Raw genomic sequence first — 26498 nt, forward strand, 5'->3', positions numbered from 1 at the left:
AAATTTTCTGCGTTTTGTATATGTATCGGAAGAGTGCTTGGGGATGGTTGCATACGTCGTTGCCTTGGGACGGTAGTTGCATGGAGGAGCGGTGTAACTAAGGGCAAGCCTCGGCCTCCCTGATTGAACGGTAGGCCGTTACTTTGCTGAGGCTAGGATGCCTGGAGACTGCATGGGACATCAGCTGAGTTTTTTTGGGGAACGCTCAAAAATGGTAACTACATCGCAGCCCGCGATTTCCTTTGCCTAGAGATAGGAGCACCCTCGTTGTATGTGGCGCCGACACCGCGTGGCAAGCTCAATTACTAGTTTCCAAGTGGACTCTTTGTTCTTTTCGCTCACCTTTTGTCCTATTTGATATGTTATTTTCAGCGTGTTAGATTTCATGGAGTTAGGTTCCTAGATTTCTCGCGTATTGCCAAATCAGACTAGCGACGTGCAGCATGACCCTGGTGCTTTGTGAAGGCACCCCTCCTCATGCACCGATTTAACCCGTACCCAATAAGTTGTTTATCCTCTCCCGTTGGCTATGCAGTGGAAATGCACCAGGTGTAGTGCGACAGGTAAGCTTTCTACCAGGTATATCCCTTCTACCAGCTGAGGCAAGACACGAATGCAACTGTTAGGCTGGACTCGCGTCGTCGTCTTTGCCAGTCCAGACGGGATAAACGAGTCAGACTGACAAATCTTCAAAGTACTCCAGTTTGTACTGCAGGTGAGCTTCGCTGCAGGAGGCCGCTTGTTGCAAGTTGTGTTGAGTTTTTGCTGCGGCTTTATGAGGTTTATGAGGTCTCCTAAATATGAGGCCACATGACATTGCAGTGCAGTGCATCCCATAGAGACTTATTTTTTTTAGTTTGCGCGCATGTATCCGTTAGATTTTTTTCCCTAGTCCGAGGGTCAGAGCCATCTTTGCGAAAGGAGGAGGCTACAGTGGAGGGGTTCCAGTTTCTCGTACACACTCCAATTAGAGCTGTGACTTCTGCCTCAAATGAACGAGTGATTTGCCAACCCCAGAAGTAGCAAATTACGTATTTCGTATGGAAAGAGCACAAAAATGAATCCCCAACAAAAGAACCAAGCACCCAAGGGTGGTTTGCCCTCTTCTCTTGCCTGGTGCACCGCCGAGAAATATATAGAGGACAGGGAAAAGGCTGATGGTCTGAGGTTACTCAGTGATGCACGCTAGGGTTTGATCTTCCTCACTAAGCTCATTTGCCTCCAGCAAGCATTTTAACCTCGACTGAGTATGCATGAGCTATGCTTGCGTCCCTTTAAAACGTACATCTTCCACTACTCTTCTCCATTCACGAGTAAGGATACCACGGGGATTTACCACAGGGATAAGAAAACGCTTGTAGGATCTACCAACACATGTTAAGGCATCTACTACCTCAATTAGCAAGGACTATAGTAAACTGTCTGCTCTTCTAATCACGGTCAAGAAAGTTTTTCGAGCTTGGTCAATGCCTCTATCTGTGTTGCGAACTTCGCAACCTGTCGGGTTTCAGTCCAATCACCAGTCCTGCACACGCTTCCCTAAATCTCATTAAAACCTATATTTTGTGTATTAATCTCACAAGGGGCAAGTTGAGGGGCTAAACGCCCTTGTGTTCGCAAGTATCCCGGCTGGCAGAGCGGCTCGCACTGGCCGCGAGCGGTGGAAAGAAGGCGCACTGTACACGAAGCAAGGATTCTTTACCGGATACCAACCAGCCTTTAGTACGGGTGAATGAAAACATTATATGAAGGAATCTGGAGAGATTTCTGTGAGCAAGGAACAGAAACAAAAAAGTACAGTAGCATGCCGCGTATTTTGAGTGGGTGACAGTTGGCCTCGCCACAGTGGGCCAGTGAGCGTGCAGTAGAGGAACTTGCAGCGAAGAAAATGTCGAACGACGTTTCATGTAGAGTAGAGTACATTATTATTAAGTGGGTTTCAAGGGAGCATTCGTATTCAAGGCCCAGAAGTCAGCTTCTTAAGCCACATTCCCTATAAAGATCGCCGTTGTGTCGGCCTCCATCGACTGTTCGAAGAAACGAAGCGCAAAAGGCAAGAACTACCAGTTCTGCACGTAAGCTCATTTCTCTTACTTCGAAAACCTGTGAATGTAACAATGGAGCAAAAGCTGGTCCTTGGATTGGCCTGAAGTGTCTTTAGTTTCCTGGCGCGTTGCAGCCGATTGCGGCTACCTCCACAATGGCTCTCATGTCTCTCCCGGTGTCAAAGCTGGAAAGTATGTATGTATCTTGGGGCTTTTCCTGTTCAGAGTAAATCCCGCTTTTCTTTACGAGTAAAATGGATTTGAGCTTGGAGCGCCACGCCTGGCTTCTACCTCGTTCATCAGTCGAGTCACCTTTAGGGCGTGTCACCAAGGAAACGCCCAGAGGCTCGGGCAGGCGTGCACTTCCATATTGCGAACGGCATAAAAATCAACGGAGACATTTGAATATGCCTGGAGCTCACCTTGACTGCCCCACAGGCGAGCCTGAAGATCCATGCAACTCGCGCGGCAAGGCTTATACGCAAGGCGATGATGGTGCACCACCAGAGCCAGTCCTCTGGGTCCGCAGACCAGCAGCTGCACTAGCTTCAACACATGCTATTACTCCATGGGGTACGTATGAATTGCAGAGGGGACCCTCTCCTCTAGAGGGTCTTGAGGAGTCCAGAAGGGAAGATACTCTAAAGGAAAAGGATCGTACAACACCCTAGAAAATTGCTGTTTTTGCTCGCGCTAAATCACCACATTTCTGCAAAGCTATGAATTAAGCATCCAGTGACTGCAAAATACTCTATTGGCTTAGATGAAGCACCGTCCTTACTATCTGTTGCCCGCGTTTTCAGGGAAGCTACTTTTGTGGACCCTAGCTATTATTGGGTGCATGGACAGGCCGGCCAACGCTCAGGGAGCACTAACAGAGAGTGGGGGAAGTGATACCTCGGCGGCATTGGCGCAGGCGCCCACTGAAAACCTGGATGCCATCTCCCATGGTCCAAGGCTCGCAGGTACCGAAACCAACATATCACAGAGCGTGCGAAGCGTACTCAGCTGCAATGACTGTACCCTTTTCTTTTTCTGCTCGTATTTTCGTTGTTTCCGGTTCGCTAACCATGGCAACTGAACTGACCCTAATGTACAGGCAGCTTGTACAAAGAGGTGTACTCAGTTATCTTTGGAATCCGTATGTTAGTTGGTAGTGCCTCCCTTGGTGAACGTGCTGCAGGAATACACCCAAGCCTCTTCGAGTCCGCGAGAGACACCAGCGGTGAGGTTATTGGCGACAGTTCGAGACTTGCACTTCGCAGCACCTCTACCGATGGATATGTACTGAAAACGCTAATAATAGCGTATAACCCTAAAATGCAGCAATTCAGCTTTGCATCTTATCCAATAAGTTCTTTCTCGGTCCACTACTCACCCTGACACAATGATTCAATATGGTTTGCTAGGCTTAAGCGGGATAATTTGCTTAAGCCTGCTTGAATGGCGAATCATGTGCCTTCGGATTTCTCCTCTGTGTCTATTCTTAGGGGAAGTTCAGAACGAGTCACTGGCTGCGGGAGAAGGCAAGAAAAGGGCGAAGAGACGCCAGAGTAGAAAACCACTTTTTTCGTTGAAGAGACAGAGGAAAGGCAGCTCCAAAGGAACGTCGCAGGAAAGCTTGTTGGCAGGGCAAACCGAAGACAGCGACGCAACTGCTGACATATCCACGACAGGTATTTTACTTGCCAGATAGCACAGCTGAATCTATATTTGGCGGCCTGTCGAAGAAGTGGCCATCATCTCCACAGAGGATGACACACGACACCGGCACTCCATGCACCCTATCAAAAAAGGACTTCCTAATTTCCTGTACAGTCGCCACTCAGCCAACAATGCAGCGCGAATCCGATTACCTGCCTGCCAGATAGTTGAACGATAAGCCCTAATCTGTCTCAGCGGAATGCGCTTCTTTTTGTTTTCTTCTCGTAAGGTTCAAGCGAGTCATTGGCTGAAGGACAGGGCAACAAAACGAAGAAGGGACTCTTGAGAATGAAACTGCCATTGTCGAGCAAAAAGAGAAGACGACGAAGTTCCCAAGGAGCATCACGAAAGGCATTGCTACCACCGTATGGAAATGAGAGCGAAACGGCTGCCGAAGAATCCATGCCAGGTCTTTCTTGCCAGATATTGCCTAGTGTAGCCCACCTGCCGTCAAAAAATAATGGCTTCTTCTGTCCCCGCATGAAGACGCCATTTCAGTTGCCAGAAAGTAGAAAACAGTAGTATGCCTTCGCTAGCGTGTAGCCTCTCACTAAAGCAACGGACAGGCTAAAAGGTTTTAGCAGAACTGTCCGCCAGGTGCGGTGGAATGAATGATATTGTGATATCCCATCTTTATTTCAGAAGGAAGTTCGAACGAGTCGTTGACTGGAGGCAAAGACAAAAAGAAAAAACTAAAGGGACTAAAAAGAGTAAAAGCAGCAAATGCATGGAGAAAACGCGGAAATAACAGTCCCCTTAGCACGTCACAAGAGAATTTACCAGTTTCTGGGAGTGACGAGAGCGAGAGCGAAGCTGTTCCAAAGCCAGGTAATTTTTCAATGGCACAACCGGGTGTGTAGAAATGCACTGCTGTGGAACCAATCTCAGTGTCCTTCGGCTTCTCCTTTGAATGCGGCTGGTAGAAAAGGTGGTTTGTAGTGCTAACAACGAATAAAGCAAATGGCAAAGGCCTTTGAGCATGTAGACTTACCTTCGCCCCGTAGGGGAGGTAAGCGGTTACCTGTGGTGGAAGTAATATGATTCGCGAAAATTTCAGTCTCGGGCTACTTGGAAGATGGTGAATGAAAATGACAAGCGTTGCCGCACAACGCCAACCACAGCATAAGTTGCTCACTCTACTGTTCTGTCAGCTTTGTCTAAACGCTGCAGGTGCAACTAAGGAACTGCCTACCGAGAGGTCCAAGAAAAAACGCTCCATGCTAAGGGCTTTCCGACAAAAGCGGAACAAAAAGGAAGGAAACGAAAAACAGCCCAGTGAGTTGCAAAACCGTGAAGAAGCATGCGCCGCAGTTCGACTGCATTTTCCCAGTGAATTAAGAACGCGTAGGGAGCAGGCTTATAGCTACACTCCCTACGCATTCGTGTACTCCCTGCTGCCTTCAGTCGCATTAGGAGTGGTGTTCGATGCAAATGGACTGGCTCAGATTTCGGATATTGGCAGGCAGGCACTAGGGAACTTCGCAACAAGTACGCTATATCGTGCAGTCGGAAAACAGCGCTCTGAAATTTTGCTAGGCAGTTGCAAACTGCCTTACTACAGCATACAATCAGGTTTGATTTCTCCTTCCGCTCAGGTGCAAGCGAGCAGAAGGAAGTATACGAAGCTGTTGAAGCTGCAACGGCAGATGGCGACTCATGCTTGAAAGCTGTGGTTGATATTGACCCGCGGACAGCTGGATACTTTCCTCATGAGTTGCAGTCAGTACGTCAGGGGCTTTTGATATACGAAGCCTGCCAAAGGCTCCTAGATGATCTAAAGAAATATAGCGGTAAATCTGTTTGAGAGGACCATTCCGCGTACACGTTGTGGCAAGCTGAGTAATTGGGGGAAGGTTGAGCAAGGTGCTTTCCTCTCGCTCAGCGTTGGCGAATGCCTTGCTTGCGTTGCTGTTTGCGAATGTGCAGTAGGTGCTGAACCAAATGCCATTTTAGAAGGTAAGCCATACCAGCCGACAGGATAGAGCGCATTGCAGCAAACGTAGTTTATTGGAATTATCTGAGGTGTGCTGTAACATAGCCAGTTGCATACCGAGCATTTTGCGAGAATGACGGCTGACGCAGGCATAGCCTCGTTACCCAAGCCCGGAAGCAATGTCAAGATTCTTGATGACTTCCTCCACGCCAGCGAGCCGGTGTTTACTGTACAAGCAGTGGAAGGGCAAAGTGCCTCAGTAGACGGCTTCGAGCAGACAGTCGACGTAGTAAAGCTCATTTTTGCTCCAAACCCCGGTTGGTTCAGTAACACGCACCAAGTTGTTGCACGGGAGGTTAGACTAGCATGGACGCTACATACATTGTTGCTCTTTCGCCTAGGCTGATTCCTTCCATTAACATTGTTGTACGTTGGAGTCCTAACTGCTCTCAGTGGAGGTTGGGTTTGTGGATACGGCGCTCAATGGCTCATGGCGCACAGTTGAAAGCGAAGACCCGGACATCTCCGCCCGTTTTCTTGACTTTGCCACCCAGAATGGATATGGAGAAGCCCTTGAGACCGGAAGAAAAACTGGAGATTTTGGAGGTCTTTTGCGCTCTTTGAAGGAACATTCCAGCGGTAAGCTTTTCCAGAGTTGGACTAAAACACTAGCCCTGCAGTGTTAGTTCCCATAGGTTTAATAATCAATACAATGAGCTTGACGCCCCTTGAATAATTGCGTTTGCTGAATGCAGTTTTTGGCATTGTCGTTGGAGTACGTCAGATTCTTGGAGCTCCAATGCCCGAATATCCATCTGGGAAAAAGGCAGGCAAAAAGTGGAAGGACATCTCTGTCAAGCATAGCATGTTCACTGCTTTTGAAGCAATGAAAAGCAAGTTGCGCACGCTTGCCAACCCCCTGTGCCTGCGCTTGAATTGGAAATTTCATAACAGCTTGAGCATGAGATCGTCTATTTTCCCTGAACAAAGTGTCTCTTTTGCGCTTACTCAGTGATCGAGATATTGCAGACTGTACTACTTCAACACGCTCTACCTGGATGTCTGCCGCTGAATGCCACCAGTTTAATGATGCAGACCAGCCTCCTTCTGGCTCGTCTACTTGAAAAGTTCATGGCGGGATCATCCCTCATGGGCCCGGTAGGCCAAGAAATTGCCGACAATCCGGTGAACCGAGCCTACCTGACCCCCACACATTCGCCAATACAGGAAATAGGACGGAACGCTCAAGTGAGGACTCAGTGCCTTGTGGGAGTATTTGCTGAACTGGGGCTCAACGCAGCGCCAGCAGAAAACCTAAGCTGTTACTCGCACTGGAGGCGAGAACAAAGATTGAAGGGACGCCACGGTAAGAGAACAGGCGATCATGCCAATCAGAGATTGTTGGGTGAAAGACAAACGAATCTAATTTTGAGCGGGCTTGCACAAGTGCTCCTGGTTTACTTGTGTGCAGCCTACAGTCCTCCCGCTCACATATTTTCCCACTTGATGAGATCTGTCTGCTCCACGGAAGGCGCTAAAGGACGCAAAGGAGGTGTGTTTATGTCTTAGACACCACTGATTGCCTATATGCACGCAGCGCATATTCAGTGGTGACGACTATCCGTCTGTTTTACGTCAACGTTTCCTTTGTTACTCTCTCAGGCTTGCTTCCCGTGGGATCGCTAAGCAGATGCAATTCTGACTGCTTGGTTAAGGCAGCCTTACGAAAGGATTGGTCAAATAAGGAAACTGAGAAGCATAGAAAAGCATACCGGCTTAGACGTCATGATACAATAATTGGGGACGGTGAGGGGCCACACGGCAACGACTCGTCATGGTTTTCTGTGATTGCCTAAGATCTACAAGTCCCTTATTTTCTATTTCCAAATGCATATCATTCTGTCTCTTATACTGCTGCAGCGTTGCGCATGGCTACATTTTACTCGTCAGACGAAATTCTTGAGCTTGATCAGGCGGTCGCCGCGGCTTGGCTAGCGGGAAAGCTGCTATTGGATGCTGCGAGGGAGCAAACGAAAAGTGTCGAATCTGAGGCTGGACCTTCGTCTCGTGCAGAACCAGAACCCCAGCAGGCTGATTCAGAAGGGTCACGGCTCTCCCCAGGTGGTGTTCATGCCCTTTCGTCAAGTGAAACGAAAAGCGTTTCACTGGTGGAAGTCGCTAGGAAACTGACCCCTAAAGGCCCAGGCCTTCCCATACCTTCTGCCAACGTGCATCCTTTTGCGGTTGGTGGAAATGTGAATATCAATGCCATCAACATGGCCGCTACTGCCAACGTCTGCAGGGGACTTCTAGAAACTAGCTTAACCAACCCAATGTTATTCGCCTTGAACGTGCTTACAAACATTCGCGGCTATGTCAACGACTCGGGAGCAGGCATTGAGAACACAGAGGCACAACGAAAACTGGCAAAGGGATCCGACGTGTTCAGCGCCATGTACAAATGCTTTTCATGTGGACTTGGAGGAGAACTACTGCCTCCTGTGTTTGCACCGTATGCCTCTACAGCGATGCAAATTGGTGAGCCATTTGGAACGCACAAACAACAATTCGCGTTTTATGCTCTTCTTGGCAAAACAAACTGTTGTACACACGCTGAACATGGATAACGTACCGTTGTTCTGTTACTTTTCCAGCTTGACGACTAGACTCCGATTATTGTATGCGCTGCAGGCAATTTTTTAAGGGTGGACTTGGAGGAAAGTAGAGCGTTTCCATGGGAGAAAATAGTGCAGACGATGGGAGATGGCGTATTCAGTACGAGCGCCCACGCTTCTGCGCTGAAACACCTACGCAAGAAGGCATCCAGGTTCCTTGAAATGTTCACGCCTTGTATGGAAGAAGCAGAGGAGGCATCGGACCTCCTTATGCTTTCAGAATCAGCTAAACGCAAGCTCAATTTTGCACGACGCCTCCAAAAGGCGCTAAAGATAACAAGAGGGAAGAGACGGAGAGCTAACGGAGAGATGTGCGAAATTTCGGGAGAACTTCAGCAGCTCGCTCGTTTGCTTGTCGTTTGGTGGGTGCTTGGCCCTTCTTCAAGCCAGTCTACACAGGAATTGACTCAGTCATTTCAGAATACAGCAGTCACATTCAAAAACGCCCGGTTCATATTCGCATTTCTCGTTTTCAACAATGGTACGCTCTGCAGCCCTCACATGTCATCCACCCCATTGCTCAATTTTTAGATGCTTGAGATGCCAGCCATACGCAAACGAAACCCTAAGGAATATAAGCAACTACGGTTAGTTCTGCATTCCAATTTTTCAGGTCACAATCAGGCTAAGATTGCCACGGAGATTGTAACAGCAGGGTGTAAAAATAACAAATTCGTGGTGCCGCCTGGCTGGGCAATGGGATCAAAAAAGGGCACCCGAGAATCCCATGAGGTCTCCTTCAAGGACATATCTAAAGACATTAGCGCCAGTTTCATGTATCATGAGTCAACGTTGGGCTCACGAGGCCTTTCAGACTGGTTTTTGCTGCTAACGGCAGCGCAGCAGCTAGCTGATGCTTGCGGCCAGCATCCAGTGGTAAAGCTTGCCGACTTGCTTTCGACCGATGCAGGCAGTTCGATACTCACGGGGTACCAATGTATAAAGCTTCAAGGTGAGCTAGAAGGATAAGCAAGTCCAAATGATTCCTCCATTCAAAATGCTGTATGCACCCGCTTTGCCATAGTCAGAGGTGCCTTACTAGAGCGACGATTAGGCTTCTTTGCGCTGTTAGTTCGGGCCGTGCGTACAGACGAAGGAGTTAAGCTTTTATCGGGCGTCTTGGGGAAGCGATCTAAAACTGTAGACAAAGGTTACAGTCATGTGCTTTTCCAGTTCCTCAAAGGCATTGATGCCTGGAAAGAACCGAAAGGTTCTGCCGAACTTTCTCAAGCATTTGGCAGATACTCAAGCACCTCCGCGGAAGCAGATCAACAAGCAGTGCTTGCACAATGGAATGGGGACTTCCCTAATGTTGACTGTGCATGGAAAACAAACAAACGGGCGCAAAAGGCCATGATTAGAAAGGGCACAAGTACAGCTGCTTCCTAACCTACTTAAAAAGGATTTGATTGTAGCCACTAAGGATTTGTTCTGCTGCTGCAAACCATTCTCTCTGTAATAACGTTGTGGTGTCCTGCAGGTTACCAGAAGCCTGCTCGTCTTCCAGGCAAGGCCGCCGCAAAGGCCATGGAATTTCATTGTTCAGGTACGACACAGGCAACTGTACAGCCCGTAGTATGAGGCGAAACATGGAGAAATGCATGCGTGGCTCCTTGAACAGTAGTGAAAATGGAAATACGATGGTAGCTAAGTTAGATGTACCTGCGATTTTGTTCCAGCCCACGCACCACTTCGGTTGCAAGACCTGGCAGAGGTTCCTCAACCGGCACCGACACAGTTCTGCGCCGGCGACTCCTCTCAATGCATTGCTTTCGAGCATAGCACTGAAATGCACAGTCGACTGTAATAAAGTGATCGAGCGAGCCATCTGCTGAAGAAGCCCAAGGATTTAGAAAGTGTAAGATTACTTACAGGTCTCCGTTGAAGTAATTTCCCACACTGTTGCTTCCTCTCAACTGTAGCAGCTTGCTACGTTGCGCTTACCCGGATTTACTACCGTTTTGTGCAAAAAGCTCCCGGTGGAAATCGCTCATCGTTACTAGTTTTAAGCAGCAAAAATCGACTTTTTTGGCCTCAATTTCCCAATGAATCTTTTCAACTTTTCACTCAGCATGCCGTATCCCCAGTGTTTTCTGCCACCAGGCGAATATATATAAACATTTCCGATGTGTAACAATGGACAGAAAGCGACGCAATGGTAGCTCCGATCCATTTGTGGTGTGATCCGCCCATGTTACCGCGTTGCCGGCACGCGGTACGGCCGGACCTTTACAATGGACAGTTGCTCGCGTTGCCGGCGCGCGGTAAGGCCGGTTCCTTCCAAAAGAGATGAGGCATTTAATGGGCGGAATGACAGTACGGAACGTTATTAGATGAATACCATCGAGCACTAGGTGGTGCTTTCCGTTCCCGTATGCCCTCCGCAACATTGTGCATGATGGATGCCGGAACTAAGGCTCATTCTCAAATAGTAGATAATCGGGTAAGCATCTTATAATAAATCAGTCGCTTCCACCCTCACCCGTCAGATTTGTGTGGTGGTGCATGAATAACTCAAAACGGCATCCACCGGTTCTGCTGAGGGCTTCGTTGTCTACAGACCCCATACCCGACTGGAACCTTTTTTCGACTCAACTACTAACACAATCCAAAATATTAAATTGCTTCAAAACACACTTAGCTAAGCGCTACGTCTTGTCTCAGTCAGGCTCTTCGATAGGCCGTGTGCTGTCGGGGCGGGGTCAGTGTCCCGGGCTGAAGCAACCCTAGTGCAGAAGCGTACAAACAATCAAATGCTTAGACGTTATAATATTACTGTAAACAATTAATGTTTTAGGACAAATGAGGCTAGCTGGGAAGGGGTGGTGCAGGACTCGAGGTCATCTGGGTCTAGCGGACCATTGGGGACCTCGATTGAGTTGCCCTGGCAGCCTGCGCCCCCATGGTCCTACCCCAGGAATGCTGACAAGAAACGTATCTTTCCCCAACAATTTCATCTTTTTCAGTCTCACGTATTTTATTCACATCATTGACACTGCTGCCGCAGTGCCTATGCGTTCGTGAGCATCGCCGGGTTTTCGGACCAGCGGCTAGCGAACGGCTCCAAATTCAAGATTCACCGTCTCCCCTTACTTGGGGAGTAGACGATTTGTCGTCGGCCCTTGAGCACTATATTTCAGTTTTACCCTCAAAGGGAGTTATTTTGATTCGTTGGCGAGCTGTTACGTACATCCCAACTCCGGTCTTCGGCCGAGAACCCAATGAAGAAAGCGGGAAGACCAGACAGTGTTGGCGTGCTTCAGTAGCTTCGAATCCACGAATATTGCCAAAAGAAGGCAGCGTTTGTTATACAGGTGACAATAAGAGTTTGTTGAACATGAAATATCCTCTACAGGTGCCCTGGCCAACCACCCGTTGAACTTCCAGAGCGTCTTCCTGTCCAAACATATCAACAACACAAACCCGAGGAACACTACTCCCTCAGACAAGTTTCACCCTCCAAGTATAAACCGCAAAGCTTCAGAGGTCCGGTTTGCTTCCCTTCACGCCCCGCCTTCCAGGTTGATGCCCCATATCAACGACGCAAGGTCCTGCACATCGCGGGAACTTTAGATCTATTTCTGTCCTCGTGGGAACCGTTTTGTCTGTGACAGTTTCAGATGACTCTTTTCAAGTGCGACGATATCTGCCCGGTAGCTCGACGGCACATCCTGAAGCGGGTCCAATACCCTCCCAACATGAGTCCAGCGACCTACGCCAATACGGGGCCGACCCCCTTCGCCAGCCACTACCTTTCCTATCCCTTGGAGAATGCTTTTAACGTGAATCCTCAGAAAACAGCCTCCTTACCTGGCCCACTGTGCACTAATAAATACGCGGAGGAGGGGGCTGGGATTGACCTTAGTGGAGGTGCGGGCCCTCCTCTCACTGGCTTTACTGGCGCCCAACAACGCATGCAAGCACCAGTGTCCAAATATGGGTATAGTACCTCCTCTTTACCTCCACCAGAAGATATCGTGTATGCCGGTGTGCCACATTCAACAGGAGGCGGCCTCGGGAAGCTCCCCGAGCCTCACTCTTTGCTGACGGTGCCTGAACCAGGTACGCAGTATCGCGGTAGCAACAGAGAACGGTTTCAACCCAGAGCAACGACGTCCCCCGCTGGGATAGCCTTTCGTGAAAATGCCGGAACCCACCAGCATGACTTGCAGCAGGAAGTCAAACGTCTTCAGACGATGCTAAACGCTCGAGAGAACCAACTGGATTTGAAGGAAGCAGAGCTGCAGGATGCGCTGTCAAAGCTGCAGGATCAGCGCAAACAAGGAAGCCAAGAAGAGCTATCGGAGAACGAGGAGTCAGTCCCGAGTACCCTAGTCTTGCGCGCGCAAGTGCACCAGCACTAAAATAACTCCAGGAAAGAGGCCGTGCTCAATACTATGCAGAAACGAGTTGAATTGTTTTATCCCCTTTGTAACAAAAACAAGCGGAAACAAGCACAACACACACTCTACTCCAATTACAGTTCTACATGCATCATTTCCTACGTATTGCGGCATTACTGCGTCATTTGCTTGCAGCGTTGATAAAACTGCTCTTGAGGAGAAAGAGGCCGAGCTCAAGACCATGCGAAAAAGAGTGGAATTGCTGCGTCGTGAACGGCAAGACCTGATGGAGTTGCTTCTGCAGAAGGAGCGTCAGGCCGCTGTACTAGATACTGTCGACCCATCTACGAAAGAAGCGTCCGCTCTGCAACTAGGCGTTCAGGCAATTACCATGGTCCAGGGGGCTTCTGAGATGCGGGCGAAGCTGGAGCTGGCGGAGGCAGAGATAAAACAATTGCGCGCAGATCGAGAAGCCGCCGAGGAGCTGCAGCAAGACACTTTTGAGAAGCTCACGGATAAGCGCAAGGAGGCAGCAGAACTCCTTGAGCTGCTTTCACAGCGTGACATGAAAGTAGCCCGCGTTGAAGCGTACCTACAACAGAAGACAAGGGAGCTTGAAGTCCTAGCAGCCCGGTCAAAAGAACGCCTGCAAAAGGAGCAAAGCAAGAGGGAAGAGGCTGAGCAAGAGTACCGTGTAGCAGTTGAGCAGTGCAACGCTTTCAAAGCCACCTTGGCAAGCCGGGATGAAAAGCTCATGCAGCTTCAAGCAGAGGTGGTGCGCCGGGATACCCTGTTGAAGCAGTTAGAAGAACGAGTGCGGGTTTTGAGCGACGACCTTACAGGGGCACACTCCCAGCTGCAGCAGGTGCTGAAGGCAATGGCTGCAAAAGATGCATACATGCAAGAGCTCGAAGCACAGCTGCGGAAGAACGACACTGAGCGTCAGCTTGCCTATTTGACCGAAGTGTCGAAGAGCCGTAAGCTAGCCCTTGACACCCGTATTCAGCAAGAGCTGTGTAGGGCCGCTTTAAATGATAAGCGTGAGAAGTTGGCGGCAGTAAAGCAAGACTTATTTCGAAGTGAGTCGGCGATGGAACGAATCCGCAAAGCTATTGGAGCCGCTCAGACGACTGAAAATTGTTATGTGCGGTCGTCAGCGCTGCAGTCACCTGATCTACACAGTCATCCAGCAGAGCCACTGCACGTCTCCTCTGCTGGTGGCGGGATCCCAGCAGTTTCAGCGGAGCACAGCCTCCGCACCATGGACGCTAACTTTGTAGTTTGCCAGCCCTCTCCTTCAAACCATCCACGATCTGCATGTTCAACAAATCAGCCACGCGAGGCTTCGATAAAGCCTGCGAGCTCTACCGAGTTCCAAACCACCTCAAAGCCACCCCAGTCTACTTCGAAGCCTCTATCATCGGCATCGAGGGCCTCAACAGCAGGCTACGGCCCACAGTCCGAACAATTCTGCCCACCTTATTCTGCCATACAGGAGGATCCGCTTGATCAGGAGGTTGCACGCGTGTGTGAAAGCCCAGAATATCGATCCATTGCTCCTCACATTTGCAGGCTTGGCCCGGGCTCGTATCTCTGCTGTATGAACGAGGTTTCGATGGAGCTCCAGCCAGATGGCAGTGTCTCGGTGCTGCAGTCTGGCAAGAACAAGCTACCCATACGAGCCTACCTCGACACATTGCGGTCCACTGTAGAGGCAGGACTGCGAACAGCTACTTCAGCGCCCTCTGCATCAGGTGCTGCACGCGCTACCGGCCATTCGAAGAAGAAAAACGGCAACTAGTGTTGTGGGTGTGAGCTGATGCAGCTGTGCTCGTCTCCTTATCAGTCCACCGAACTTTTTAGTCCTAACTTCCTTTTTAATGGTGCCTGAATGTGTAGTCCCTGGAGATGCCAGTGGCCCCAACAGGCGCTCACACGTACTCCCCCTACGTACCATGCAATAGTCTCTGCGAGGCTTCTTTCCTGTACAAGTAGTAACAGTACTCTGCACTTAAAGGCTCACACGTGCACTGAGCTTCAAAGGTTGCTCCATGTGCTGGAGTAGCTTTAATGCGTTGTAAAGTTCGTGACAGAAATTGTAGCTAGACTGCCGTGTCTTCTAGTTACAGGTCATCTTCGCACCGTGTATTACTCTAACAGGGTACAGCAGATGCGCACTAACCAAGAAGAAGAAATATATCGTGGAGAGAACGACAAGGTACACAATATTGAGGAATCGCCTGCCGCTATACACGAGGGCAACGGATCCCGGCTGGCGCATTTAAATTTAGTAGCACGTTCAAGAGATTGATAACACTTAGTGTCGCTCCATCCCTCCAGTGAATCCACTTGCGTTCTGGATCAAGAAAGGTTCGTGCCCATTGCGACAACTGATCTTCGACAGTTTGCGTTATATCAGCCACTTCAACGGGAAAAATTCCCAAAATTTTTTCTTTCACGACAAGCCTTGAGATATGCGTGTGCAGAAACGTGGCGTCAGAGAGATACGGAAAAGAATTGTTGCACCTGACGCTCATTTGAAGCATGAATTTGATGTCATCTCCGCAGCAGGCGTCAGCGCCATCCCACAGGACTGGGCATTTCCCCGGGTCTTCACCATAAAAGCAACCGCCAATCCGTAGGGATAAAGAAAGAGACTTGATCTTTCCCGTAATTGTGAACACAATCCTGAGCGCATCGCATTAATAAAACAACACCCAAAGACGGGAATATAAGCAACACCCAATTCGGACTCCCCTCCTCAACGCCAATATCCCTCACAACAGCATTGGAGATGTGTGTGCGTGCAGGTTGGTACTCGTCACCAAGTAAGGTCTAGGTGCTCTTCAATTGAAAGGTTCAGCATCAGGAGGAAATCCCCAATCTTCGCTGCTGTGCCTTGGGACCAACCCTTCTGCTCTCTCGGCATACGAACATGTGATGCGACCGGATTTTACAGCGAACTGGAATGGGCGCATTTACGTACACACAACAAGGGGTTCTGGCACTATATCTGGACTATTCCAGTAAACCTGGATACAAGCCGTGCCTAAATGAAAGTTCGTACTGCCCACGTGCCCACCTGCTCTTCGATGCATCAAAACGCGCAGCATGCAGCTCCGTCGAATTTAGACCTGTGGCCCAACGGGCTGTAGCTTCGTAGACATTCGTCCGAACGTAGGCAAGTGGCATCGATCCAGCGCATGGCGGAGGAGCTACATGGGTGGCAGAAGCGCAGTCACCGAATGACTGGGGCAGCATGTTCCTCAACAGTGGGTTCACGTACTCCATGAACCCTTGCAGCTGTTTATTCTAAGGGCAAAAGCCAACACAGAACATCATCAGGACTATGCCACGGCAGTGAGGTCATGCAGAAAACATTGTCAATGGAAGGGAAAAGCCGCCCTGCGTCGCAGCAGTATGTATGGGTAGAGACTCACAACTATCCCGAGGTCAACATCTACTATCTCAGTCGGTCTGAGCCAGATGGGCAAAAGAAGAGCCACTGAAACGGCCAGCCGAATGCATCCGTGAAGTATTAAGCCAAATGACGGGCTCCTGCGCCTCCTGCTCCGCGTGGTAATACTCGAATTCTCTTTTGGCATGGTCAACACTGGCGAGTAAGCCACTGCACCATCATCCAGGCAACCATCACGAATGGAGCTCCTACCGCCACCAAGCATAGTTCGTGGTGAGCCTGCATTTGCCACTAATAGTGAGGAGGGGAAAAAATGGTCCTTGGCGGCCTCATTATGGAACAATGCACGCATATCCCGGCATACATCGTCAAACGAAATCGCAAACCTCTGAACCTGCGAAGCGCTAAGTCCCAACGCCATCATTGCCCAGAAGCCGCTAAAATTCCACAGGAGCCTTTCTGGGGTGCAGCTAGGCTGACCGAGAGGAGTTCCTGGTAGGCGCGCCCCTAAAAAGTCGATGCTGTTGGCAATGAAGTAGCATGCCAACACAGCAATGCTTTGGACGTCAGGCATAGCTATGTCTCCAAGGAATGCCGAAATGTTTGACAGTGCCTTCATTACATGCATGGCCTTCTGAGCTATGTTCATTGTACTACTGGGGCTCGTCTGCGAAGCACGTTCTGGCATTGTGCTCGCTGGGAGCTGTTCCGAACCCCGCGCTGCCCAGTACGCAAGACATGCACTTGCCATCGTGCCTATGGACGCGACGTACAAAACGAGCGCCGCTAACAACGGAAATACAGCAATAATGATACAATCGTTCCACTGGTGCCCCATGGAATACAACTTCCAGAAGACATCACCCAAAGACATCACTGACGTCTCGACTGCAAAGCCTCTCTGCTTCCCTGGAACTAAAGAAACATTCATAACTGGCCGTACCCAGCAGATAAATGCGGCAAAGGCAGAAATGCAAAAGCTACATGCTAAAAAGAACATGCGAAGTAGGCACTCGGAAAAAGAGCACCTTGGATATGTGGACCCCAGCAAAGCAGCACCCAACAGAAGTTCGAGTTCGTCAGGAACGGCGGCTTCTGGAATACGGGGAAGAGCATGAGGCAACTCGTCGAGAAATCGCCCACTTCTTAGACACGGATCACGTGGAAAAGCCATTATAGAGGTAGTCACATCTGCAGCCCTGACAAGTCGACATGAATCTCTTTTCTCAACTGCGTCCACATCACCATCGCTTCCCACCGGTACTTTCTTGAACCCAACGTTGGCAGGTTGGGTGTCGGCTGAGCTGAAGTAGCCTGAGAACTCTGCAGTTGTGTTAGCTGCGCTAGGATATGAGTTGTGTGGTAATGAAGCGTGCGAGTAGTGGGAGGCCCGCTGCTGAACACCCTGGGAGCAACAATGGAATCTACTGCTCTGCAGATCCTCCACCGAGGCAAGAGAGATAAGGGCTGGCAGCCTTCGGGAAGAAAGTGCTGTTGGGCCTTCTGAAGAAGAATCCATGGGTGCGGTACACCCATTGAGCGTAATATTCGCGCTCACGGGAATGCCTCGTGGAAGTAGAGGACTGCGTAGAGCGAGATGAGCCCGCCTACAGCACTCTGTCAGCTTGCTTCGCTCCAACGTCTCCGAATAGCAGTAGCATAGCCACTGTATAGTAATGATTGACAAGAGGGAATAGGCTTGATAGGCGCGAGCCGCAAAGAGAGGCTCAGCAGAGATCCCGACAAAATCGATGAAGCCCGTCAAGATAATGGTCGAAAACACGTCCACAAGCTGATACTTGGCAAGTACACGCAGCACCGTAGCTATCTTCAGGGGAAAGGAACCTGAATACGGCCATTGACGACAGCAGGCCGAGGCCACTAGACTAGCCGTGATAAATGCGAACTTGAGCAGTGGGATGACAAACGAAAATGTGAATATGCACAAGAAAGGCACATAATCCCCCTGATCTAGCAGTAGATGGAGCAGTCTTGGCATAGAGAAGTCGTACTGTCTTGCTTCGGCTACGAAAGGCCCAGGATCTCCTCCTGAGGCAGGCCACCACAATTCAGAAAGAACCACACCTTACTTCCCGCCAGGTTGGGTCAACAACCCTTAGGAAAGCCACAGGGGCAGCGTGGAGAGCCAGGTTGCGCTAACAGAGCCAAGCATGCAAACAATCTGGTGAGCGCGCGACATCGAGTCACGTTTTAGTTTGCACTTCTGGAAAACCCTCCTTGCACGTAACGGAAAGCGAATGAAAGAAGGCACTTATCGCCCCGTACTCCTTGTTGGTTAGCTCACCCTTAATTCGTAATATCGGGGCGCTAATGCCATATATATAAAGAACGAAAGACAACAACAGCAACGCTGCTCCTAATGAGTACTTCAATTTGGAGGTGAGAGAAAATTTCATACGACTCCGGAACATTTTTAACGCAGCGCCTGCTTTCTTCTTGATGCCATGACAGAAAAGGAGAGGAAGACCTGTTAACGCAGAGACGGGGCGCTGGACAACAGCGAAAGTACACTGCTGCGGCGCACAATGCGGGGTGAAGATGAGACGCCACTATTCAAGTAAGCACAGCAGAGATATACTTTACAAAGGCATTATGCGAGGAGATCGCGGAAAAAAAGCACGTAAAACCGTTGTGATGGTCCGGCGCCTTTGTTCTACCATGGTGTTTTTTCGACGGGAGCTTCGTCTATGGCAAAAAGCAGTAGTTCTGTTATAATTTGAGACATAAGCCACGAGTGCAATCATACTGAGGAAATGGGAAAGGAAATCCAATCCGCCCACAGTACTTTCTGATCGGTACCCGATAACTGAACCAATGGGCAGCCAGCCCAGCGCCCAAACGCTACCGGAAGAGCACCAGTTTGCATTATGGGCGTTGCGACAACATCGCACACAGTTATAAGCACATCAAATGCAGAAATGACAAAAAACACGTTCTTCAGTCATTTGCATCAAGCGGAGATTGGCGACCCGCGCCTCCTCACGTTATCTTCCCCACACCGCATGAGGTTGCTGATGATGAGCGAGGAAAGGGATGATGCCTTTAGGATCCTCGCTTCGAACAGGCCGTGCTGAAATGTATCTCTTCGAATGGCGGAAGGCTGATCTGATGGATATATGTGTATTGTTGTAGACGTACCAGTGCACGGGATGCCACTGTTGATGGACTTCCATGTGGGGTGGAACACCAGCCCATTAGAGTGTTTTTTAACTCTGCAGAACCGGCGGTGTTCGTCGTCAAGGTCAGTTTATTATGCATGTTGCCATGCTGTCTCTGGATGAATGCCTCGGAGGGACTCGTGTAGGGGCGTTACGCATGCAGAGAAACTGTTCATAGGCGGGCCACCTTCGCATTACTTGCGGCTGCAAAGCTGAGGTTCAGGCAGGCAGAAGACAGTTGGATGGCATTGTTTATTTGATCTCTACAGGCTAAGGAACTAGCCGGAATTCTATGTTTAGTTCTTCTCAGTGCAACCGTTCACTCCCCAGTTCCATCGGGTACTTCAGAGGGCTCGAATATTTCTTGTCTAAACTCTTTTGTAATGTAGGTGTACCGTGTCATTATTACAATGCACAAGGTGCCCAATTCGGCTGTCATCTCATGCATTTTTTTGGTACGGGCAGAGCTTTCATGCTTGGCGCCAGCGTGGTGAAATACTTGGTGCAGTTTCCATTCTGCCTAGAAAAGTAAGTTAAGAAGTACACGAACGACGCTAACATACTTGCACAGCACTCCCATGGCTGTTAATTAGTCAATTTGATGGGTTCAAAATTTTATTCATGTTTGCGGGTAGCGTGGCGGAGGCGTTTCTCTCCCCGTGGTCAACAGAGACTTGTACACAGATATATTTACGCATATTTACTCATACTCATTTTCCTAAAATTCACTAAGGGCATGGAGGCAAAGAAAGACGGCTTGCTTTTTCTTGGCGTAGTAGTAGTGCATTCATGAAGAGCATGTAGAATGAAGTCACGAATGGTTCGACGTGATACTTCGCGTTGGCCTTGCTCACTTTTGGAAAATCGGCGCCCTGTCTGGTAGGGGCGATTCCCCCAGTGTAAGCTTCTTTCAAGCCCGCAGTTGAGGTTCGTTGTCAAGTTGTTGTGATTAACCTACATGTTGAGTATGCGAAGTATGTGTAGGCTGCCTGGTTACTTAGTCCGAGGGAACTGCGTTTGTGCCTAGGGCATTCTCACATATCATTCTCCCAATAGTCGTGCTGAGGCGATGGGAATCTGGGGGATTTCTGGTGTGTTGGGTGTCAGAATTATTCTACCAGATGCCTATGCAGCGCAAGGCCATGGTGGAGCTTTCTAGTTTTCGTGGTGAAAGAGGTTGAGCTCACTGAAGTCCAAACGTTTCACGCAGTGCATTGGCTAGTACTGCCATGATCCCCACTATCTACGTCAGCCCCTTGCATCTCTCGTTGGTGCAACTACCGAATGCAGCAAGCAAGATATAAGGCGTTCCTTCTCCTCGACTGAGTGCAAGTACTGAGTATTGGAGCCGGTCGGAAAGTGCGACACTGGCACAACCGCTTGGACCTAGGAAATGTGCTAGGCAGTGCTATCAAGCGAATACAGATCGTACTTCTACTTGTCCGAACTTTTGTTGCTGTTTGTACGACAAGTGCAACTAATAACAAGGTTTTTGACGTGGAAAATCATTTGCCCCGTTGAACACCTGATTTGGTTTCTTGACTTCTTGAAGAGTGTGTATGAAGAAGCCTGTAATAAAACTGACAACTTGCGGCTGAGGTACTCAGCCTCATGACACTGCTGGTTGACAGCGGGAGTTGCTACCTCTTCCCCAGTTGTGCTCTTCAGGCAGTTGCTCATATGTCCATATTCTTCGTTTTGAAGACGGCATTGGCATCGTTGAACAACTAACTTCCGATGAGGAAAGCTCTGGAAGTGGCGGGATAGAGCAGTTATCTTGAATTGCGTACGGTCTGCTGCTGTAAAAGCAGCTATGAGATCAGCTGGTGCATCGCATGAAACAGCAGAAGTGTACACCGAAGCGTTCGAAACTCGAGCGTCATCTGTTTGCCAAGGGCCACCATTCACAGAATTCTCCGCATAGCGAGTTCGTCCTGTAGGAGCGAGCGCGTACAGCTCTACAAATTACCGGACCAAGCTACAACGCGAAAGTGCCCGCAATAATCCAGGCGTTCGTTTTCCTGGGATGAGCGAATATTGCGCATTGCTATTTGCTACTACACAGCGAGGAAGCCAGCCGCACGGCACTTACAGCACGTCGAAGCCTCCCTATGCACCAACGGGCAAACCGACCCTCAAAGAAAGGCACCCTTACACCCATTACCAAGCAACGCAGATTGCGCGGAGTTCCCTCAAGTATGAATGTGGTGCGATGCACCAATTTCAGCCTGTTCAGACGCGTACCCCACTTCATTGGGCGTATGAAGGCAATAATAAAATTGCAGCAAACGATATTTACTGGAAGCATGCACCCGAAATAACAGCGGCGCCAAAGTACACGGTATTCGCAAAAACTGTTGGCTGGCGCTCCCTTTTAACACTCTGGCAAACTATTGGATCATGCGTTGGCACACCACAATGACACAACAAATGGTTTAATGCAGTCAGCGAACCTGACCCACAGGCACAGCTCGCAAGTGCCAGCACACTTTGGCCACGACACGCAACAGAACCAGAAGAGCGCATAGAGGTTATGCACAGAGAAAACGCCCAAAAGAGTTAAGTCCTTCAGGACTTACACACGGCGGAAACCGCCACACTATGCAAGCCAAGCTTCCAGGAAGGGACCACAACGAAGACTTTGATGAGCACTTAACAAGCTGCCGATGACAATATCCAACCTGTAAAAAAACATTCATCCATCCTACGGCAGTCCTGCACTCGGAGCAGCTTAATCCGGAGCGTGATGACGTGGATTGCTCTTTACAACCGTAGCATCACCTCCTTCCCTCTCTGCTCCCGCCGAAGAAACGTTGCAAATAGTCAATACCTCCGCCTCTTGATTGTTATGCGATCCGGAGACGTCAGATTCTTCCATGCGCCCAGAGGTTGTAGTTGTCCCTTCAGCTGCCATCCGGTTTCTGTTTTGCCGATGTCCTTCGGTACTGGCCAAATCGTCGCCAGCTCCAGCATCTAGGCGCCTAATTTCCTCAGCTGCAGTACGGAGTAAATGATTTAACTTCCCCGCCAACAAGTTCAACTCCTCCTTCGAAACGGTCACACAGCCCTCACTAAAGGGGATTTCTGTTTTGCACATGACTGTGTCGATTGCCACTGAAAATGCCTCTCCCTCCGAAACATCCGGTAGTGGAGCGCCGACGGTTGCCTCCTCTGCTGATGCTGCAGGGTTCCAGAATTGCCCGAACGTCCGCTCCTCCAGAGTTTCCTGTGCAGTGCCGGTGGCAGCAGGATCCGGTGGTATATCCACAGCTTTCCCTTCCGAATTAGGTACGCTATCGTTTGGCAGAGGAAGGAGGTTGGGCATGTTGTACTTCCTGCCCATCTCCTCACGCGGACTCCCGTCGAATTCCGCTGGCAAGGCCGAGCCCTTAGAGCCATCTGTACTATCAAAAACAGGTCGCTCCCCGCACGCGGACGACTGGAAAGAGGGAGCGCAACTAACCGCCGATATCGGAGACCCCTGTGAGGCAACGCTACTAAGCGGCTCCACCTGAGGTACACAATCGTTCTTCAGCAAACCCAATGGCGGAGCACATAGCGGAGAGATGCTACGTTGAAACGGAATAGCCTGTGGAGCAACGGCAACTTCTAGGACAGATGCATCGTCATCTGCCGCTCGAAGTGGTTCCTTGCTTCCCAAGGGGCCACTGCGTGAAGCCACCACTGGCCCAATCTGTGCGCCTCGCAAACGGACAACATTCCTGTTTTTTGCCCAAGAAGGTTGTTGATGGGAGGGTGTAGCTCCCTCAGAGTCGCCTTGAAACTCTCCAACTTGTCCCCGCTTCTTAATCGAAGTCACCTCCTGTGCTCCCCTCGTCCCTACCGTGTTCTGGCGGTCTCCATAGCCCTCTTCGTTCATTGCCTGCTGTTGGTAGCTCCCTTGCGGGGAACACACAGTGTTAGAACGACAGGAGGAGCCTCCGCTAGTGAGAGGCCCTCCCCGTTCGTCCTCACACCCCGTCGTTTCACTGCAGGACGGAGGCGCCTGGAGATCCAAACTGCTGGGGTTCACTGGAATTCGGCAAGTACCAGTTGTCTGTAGTGTCTCAGCGCATTCCCGGTCTACAGCTGGTTGCACTGGCGGTAGGGCTCCACCGGTAGCCGGCTTGCCGCTGGCTGCTCTGGCCTGAGACGACCGAGCAAAGTGCAGCGGCTTACAAACAAAAACGTTAAGTGGCTGAGGGTAGTTACTGGTTTCTTCATGGCTCATGGATTCACGTGCACTCATTCGCGACGCCACGGTGGTGTCCACAGGTGTAGAAATTGCCACAGTATGCTGTGTTTCCGAAGTAATTACTGTGACAACCCTGTTCCCCGTCTCCACTTCTGCCGTTGTGATGGCGCGAACAGCAGAATCTTCTGTTCGCAACGGCAAATATTCGTGGTCCTTTGAAGAAGACCTCAGCGTGCTGCAGCTGTAAGGTTTGTAAGGAGATCCATGTAGACTACCAGGATCGGCAACCCTCTGGCCAAATACACCGTGACTGAGACCATGCTCTGACGGCAAAGGTGCTTTCTCGTCATGCTTGGAGCAAACTTCCGGAATCGGCACAAGAGTTCCGGAAGAATGGGGAGCCTTGCTGTCTTTGCCCACAGGTGCCAGGGTCTCTTGAAGTGTAGACCGGGTACTGATACTGGACGTCTCGACCCGACTTAGAAACCCGCCGCCTGATTTGTACTGCTGCGCTACTTCTTTGTTCCAAGAGTTTGCTATATATAACCATTCCCCTTCGGCAGGAAATGCATGATCTTCAGAGTGCTCCGCAAAACGCCGAGCATTCCCAACGACTGCTGAAGCTGCCGGAAGGCCAAACATAGGTGCTTCTGTCAGAGCACAGAAACCCACAGACTCCGCCAAACGAGGACCAGATGGCGTTCTAACGGGGTCGGCCAGGCCAGCCATGCCTTCGCCGACAAATGCTCCTTCCGCAAAGTTCCTCCCCCTCGGGGCGGAAAACGAGACCGAGCCCACTCCTGATTCTACGGGCCCCACTCCCTGCGAGCTCTGCTGGGTGGTAGCTTTCTTCTGCTCGCCGAACCTGGTTAAAACGCCAAGATTCGCTAGGCACCTCCCCAAGAGGTCGCTTGATGAAGACCGCGGCATGCGAATTTTGATTATTCCTTCAACCTTCCGTCGGATTTCTTTCTCAAGCTTGTGATGCCTAAGTAGCAACTGGTCTATTTGCTGGCGCCATGAAGCCCACTCCGCCTCCCAAGCCTCCCAGTGCAACTCAGCCTCTTGTCGGTCTTCTTCGGTGTGGAAAAACGCGCACTTGTTAATATACGGACACCGGCCCGTGTCAGCGAGAGCCATCTGGCACTTCTGCAGGATGGCAGCACCACAGAATTTGCACAAACAAGTAAAACACTAAGCATAGGACTGGCGCCAAATGAAGCAGATTTAGTGTTAACCTCCACTCCTGAAAAACCTGCCGACGCCTCGTCGCCAACGAGAGTTCACAAACAAGCCGGCCTCTTCGGAGGCAGCACGAAGGAAGGACCAGTAGAACTCAAACTGATCACATGACCCATATGCAGCAGCGAAGCCAACCTACTTGTGTCTTGTATACGATCGGATGGAAAATCTTTTCCAGTTTTGTGTGTGCCAACGGGCAGACGCCATCGCAGCAACTGAACGCACCGTACTAACACAAACAAGAAACCCTCCTCAAAGAAGCCCTGCGACAAAGCACCTTTGAAGCGTTCTGTCTGGTGAGTAAGGAAAACTGCAAGACAGGTGCACTGAACCGTATGTATGCTATAAAATGTCCACCTCCAGATGCTGCACTGCTCCTTTCTTCCTGATGCGCACATGATTAAGCTTTACGCTGGGTGCTAAGCGTGCTCAGCGACCTCCTCTCGCTGACTGCTAAAACCCTCACCGCCGAGCGAACGGGCAATCTACGGGGATATAGAAATGGACGTATGGATCGCGCCTGTCAAACTTGGAAAGTTCAAAAGGAGATGCACGGAGTGGGTCGAAATGCCGGGTGACTGGCACGCCGATGGGGGCCGCGGTGGAAGCGGTGCTTGTCCTGGGTCCAAACGAACCGCTAGCGACGGGCTGGATGATGGGCGCCTGCACAACTGCGCTCGGAGGGGAGGTCTCGCGTCGCTGGAACGTACCGACCGGCGTCTGTCGATAGGGCACTGCGGAGCGCCCTGAGCACATAGATCAGACATGCTTGTAAACCGATGCAGTGAGCATGTAGTTAGAACTCCTTGGGCTTCCTCTGGTAAGGAGGCTCTGTGTGTTTGCTCGAGGGACACAGAGAGCTCCACCTCTGTGCTGTCTGCCCGCGTATGTCACAGAAGAGCTACCGCGTAGCGTTGCGCGCAAGGAGGGAAACCCCTCCTCTGAGACACAGTATGACAGAACACCTGCAGGGGCAACATCACTGTCGTGAGAAAGATGGTTTAGAGCAGAAGGGCTGCGGACGGAAGAGCCGCTACCCCTGGAAAATGAAGCTGTAGAGGAACCAGCAGTCCCGCGACGGCCTCCACAGCATGCCCAGCTAGGGAGCGGTATCCTTTGTTGGCAGAATAAAACATCTACGCTTCTCGCAGGGGAAGAGGCACTGAACTGCGAGGCCGATGAACTCAATGAGCCCAGGCTCCCACAAGAGGACCCCCAGCTGGAACCGGAAGCACACGACCCCGCATATAATCTGTGGGATGAGTCATAGGACGCTGACTTCAGCGACTGGCTCCATGATGCTGGTTGGGGCCTATCCATGTTAGATTTGCCGTAATCTTGGCCTGTCAGAGTTTGGCCGTGATGCTGCAGACCTGCGGAGGCCGATGCTTCCCGTCGGAAAAACTCGGCGGCACCGGGCAGCTGCCACTGTTCCTTCAAGCTCCTTATGAAGCCCCTGGATTCCCCAGAGGGTCCTGATAGCGGATACCCCAGCGACCCATCATGGCGCCTGGGTGGAAGGGGTGCCTTGGCAGACGGTTGCTGCTGAAGACGATCCATTACGGATTCCCGCAAGAATAACCGTCAGAGCGTCTAGAGAATGTTAGTCTTCCTGTATCTTCAAACACTGTCAAGCGGTAGACAGTTTCACTTCGGCGCAGTGGACGAGTTGGGGTGTCGGCGCGCTGCTTAGGACGCTTCGGCAGTTGAAAATTGACCGGAGGCCGAGACCTCAGTACGCTGCGGGCCAAGTGATGCCTAATA

At 50.4% G+C, this 26498-nt stretch overlaps 4 protein-coding genes across 4 annotated transcripts; 2 read left to right on the plus strand and 2 right to left on the minus strand.

Annotated features, from left to right (window-relative positions):
- Positions 1-5815: 5815 nt before the first annotated feature.
- Positions 5816-10164, plus strand: EAH_00006690 (hypothetical protein, conserved; the record flags this gene model as incomplete). The annotated part of the gene is made up of 10 exons (XM_013392443.1): positions 5816-5999; positions 6136-6321; positions 6695-7048; positions 7345-7488; positions 7603-8220; positions 8374-8838; positions 8971-9309; positions 9448-9729; positions 9838-9903; positions 10037-10164. The coding sequence occupies 10 exons, from the start codon at positions 5816-5818 to the stop codon at positions 10162-10164; spliced, it is 2766 nt and encodes a 921-aa protein (XP_013247897.1).
- A 1891-nt stretch (positions 10165-12055) lies between these two features.
- EAH_00006700 (high molecular mass nuclear antigen, putative) lies at positions 12056-14501 on the plus strand (the record flags this gene model as incomplete). Its single annotated transcript, XM_013392444.1, has 2 exons — positions 12056-12672; positions 12896-14501. The coding sequence occupies 2 exons, from the start codon at positions 12056-12058 to the stop codon at positions 14499-14501; spliced, it is 2223 nt and encodes a 740-aa protein (XP_013247898.1).
- A 1667-nt stretch (positions 14502-16168) lies between these two features.
- EAH_00006710 (hypothetical protein, conserved) lies at positions 16169-18550 on the minus strand (the record flags this gene model as incomplete). The annotated part of the gene is made up of 4 exons (XM_013392445.1): positions 16169-16328; positions 16505-17051; positions 17178-17963; positions 18538-18550. 4 exons carry the CDS (start codon positions 18548-18550, stop codon positions 16169-16171), a joined length of 1506 nt encoding a protein of 501 aa, XP_013247899.1.
- Positions 18551-22028: 3478 nt separating this feature from the next.
- Positions 22029-26294, minus strand: EAH_00006720 (hypothetical protein, conserved; the record flags this gene model as incomplete). The annotated part of the gene is made up of 4 exons (XM_013392446.1): positions 22029-24641; positions 24874-24949; positions 25201-25480; positions 25640-26294. The coding sequence occupies 4 exons, from the start codon at positions 26292-26294 to the stop codon at positions 22029-22031; spliced, it is 3624 nt and encodes a 1207-aa protein (XP_013247900.1).
- Between the last annotated feature and the right edge of the window lie 204 nt (positions 26295-26498).

Source organism: Eimeria acervulina, genomic scaffold (assembly GCF_000499425.1).
Source record: "Eimeria acervulina Houghton genomic scaffold, Eah_scaff29, whole genome shotgun sequence".
Lineage (NCBI taxonomy): Eukaryota > Apicomplexa > Conoidasida > Eucoccidiorida > Eimeriidae > Eimeria > Eimeria acervulina.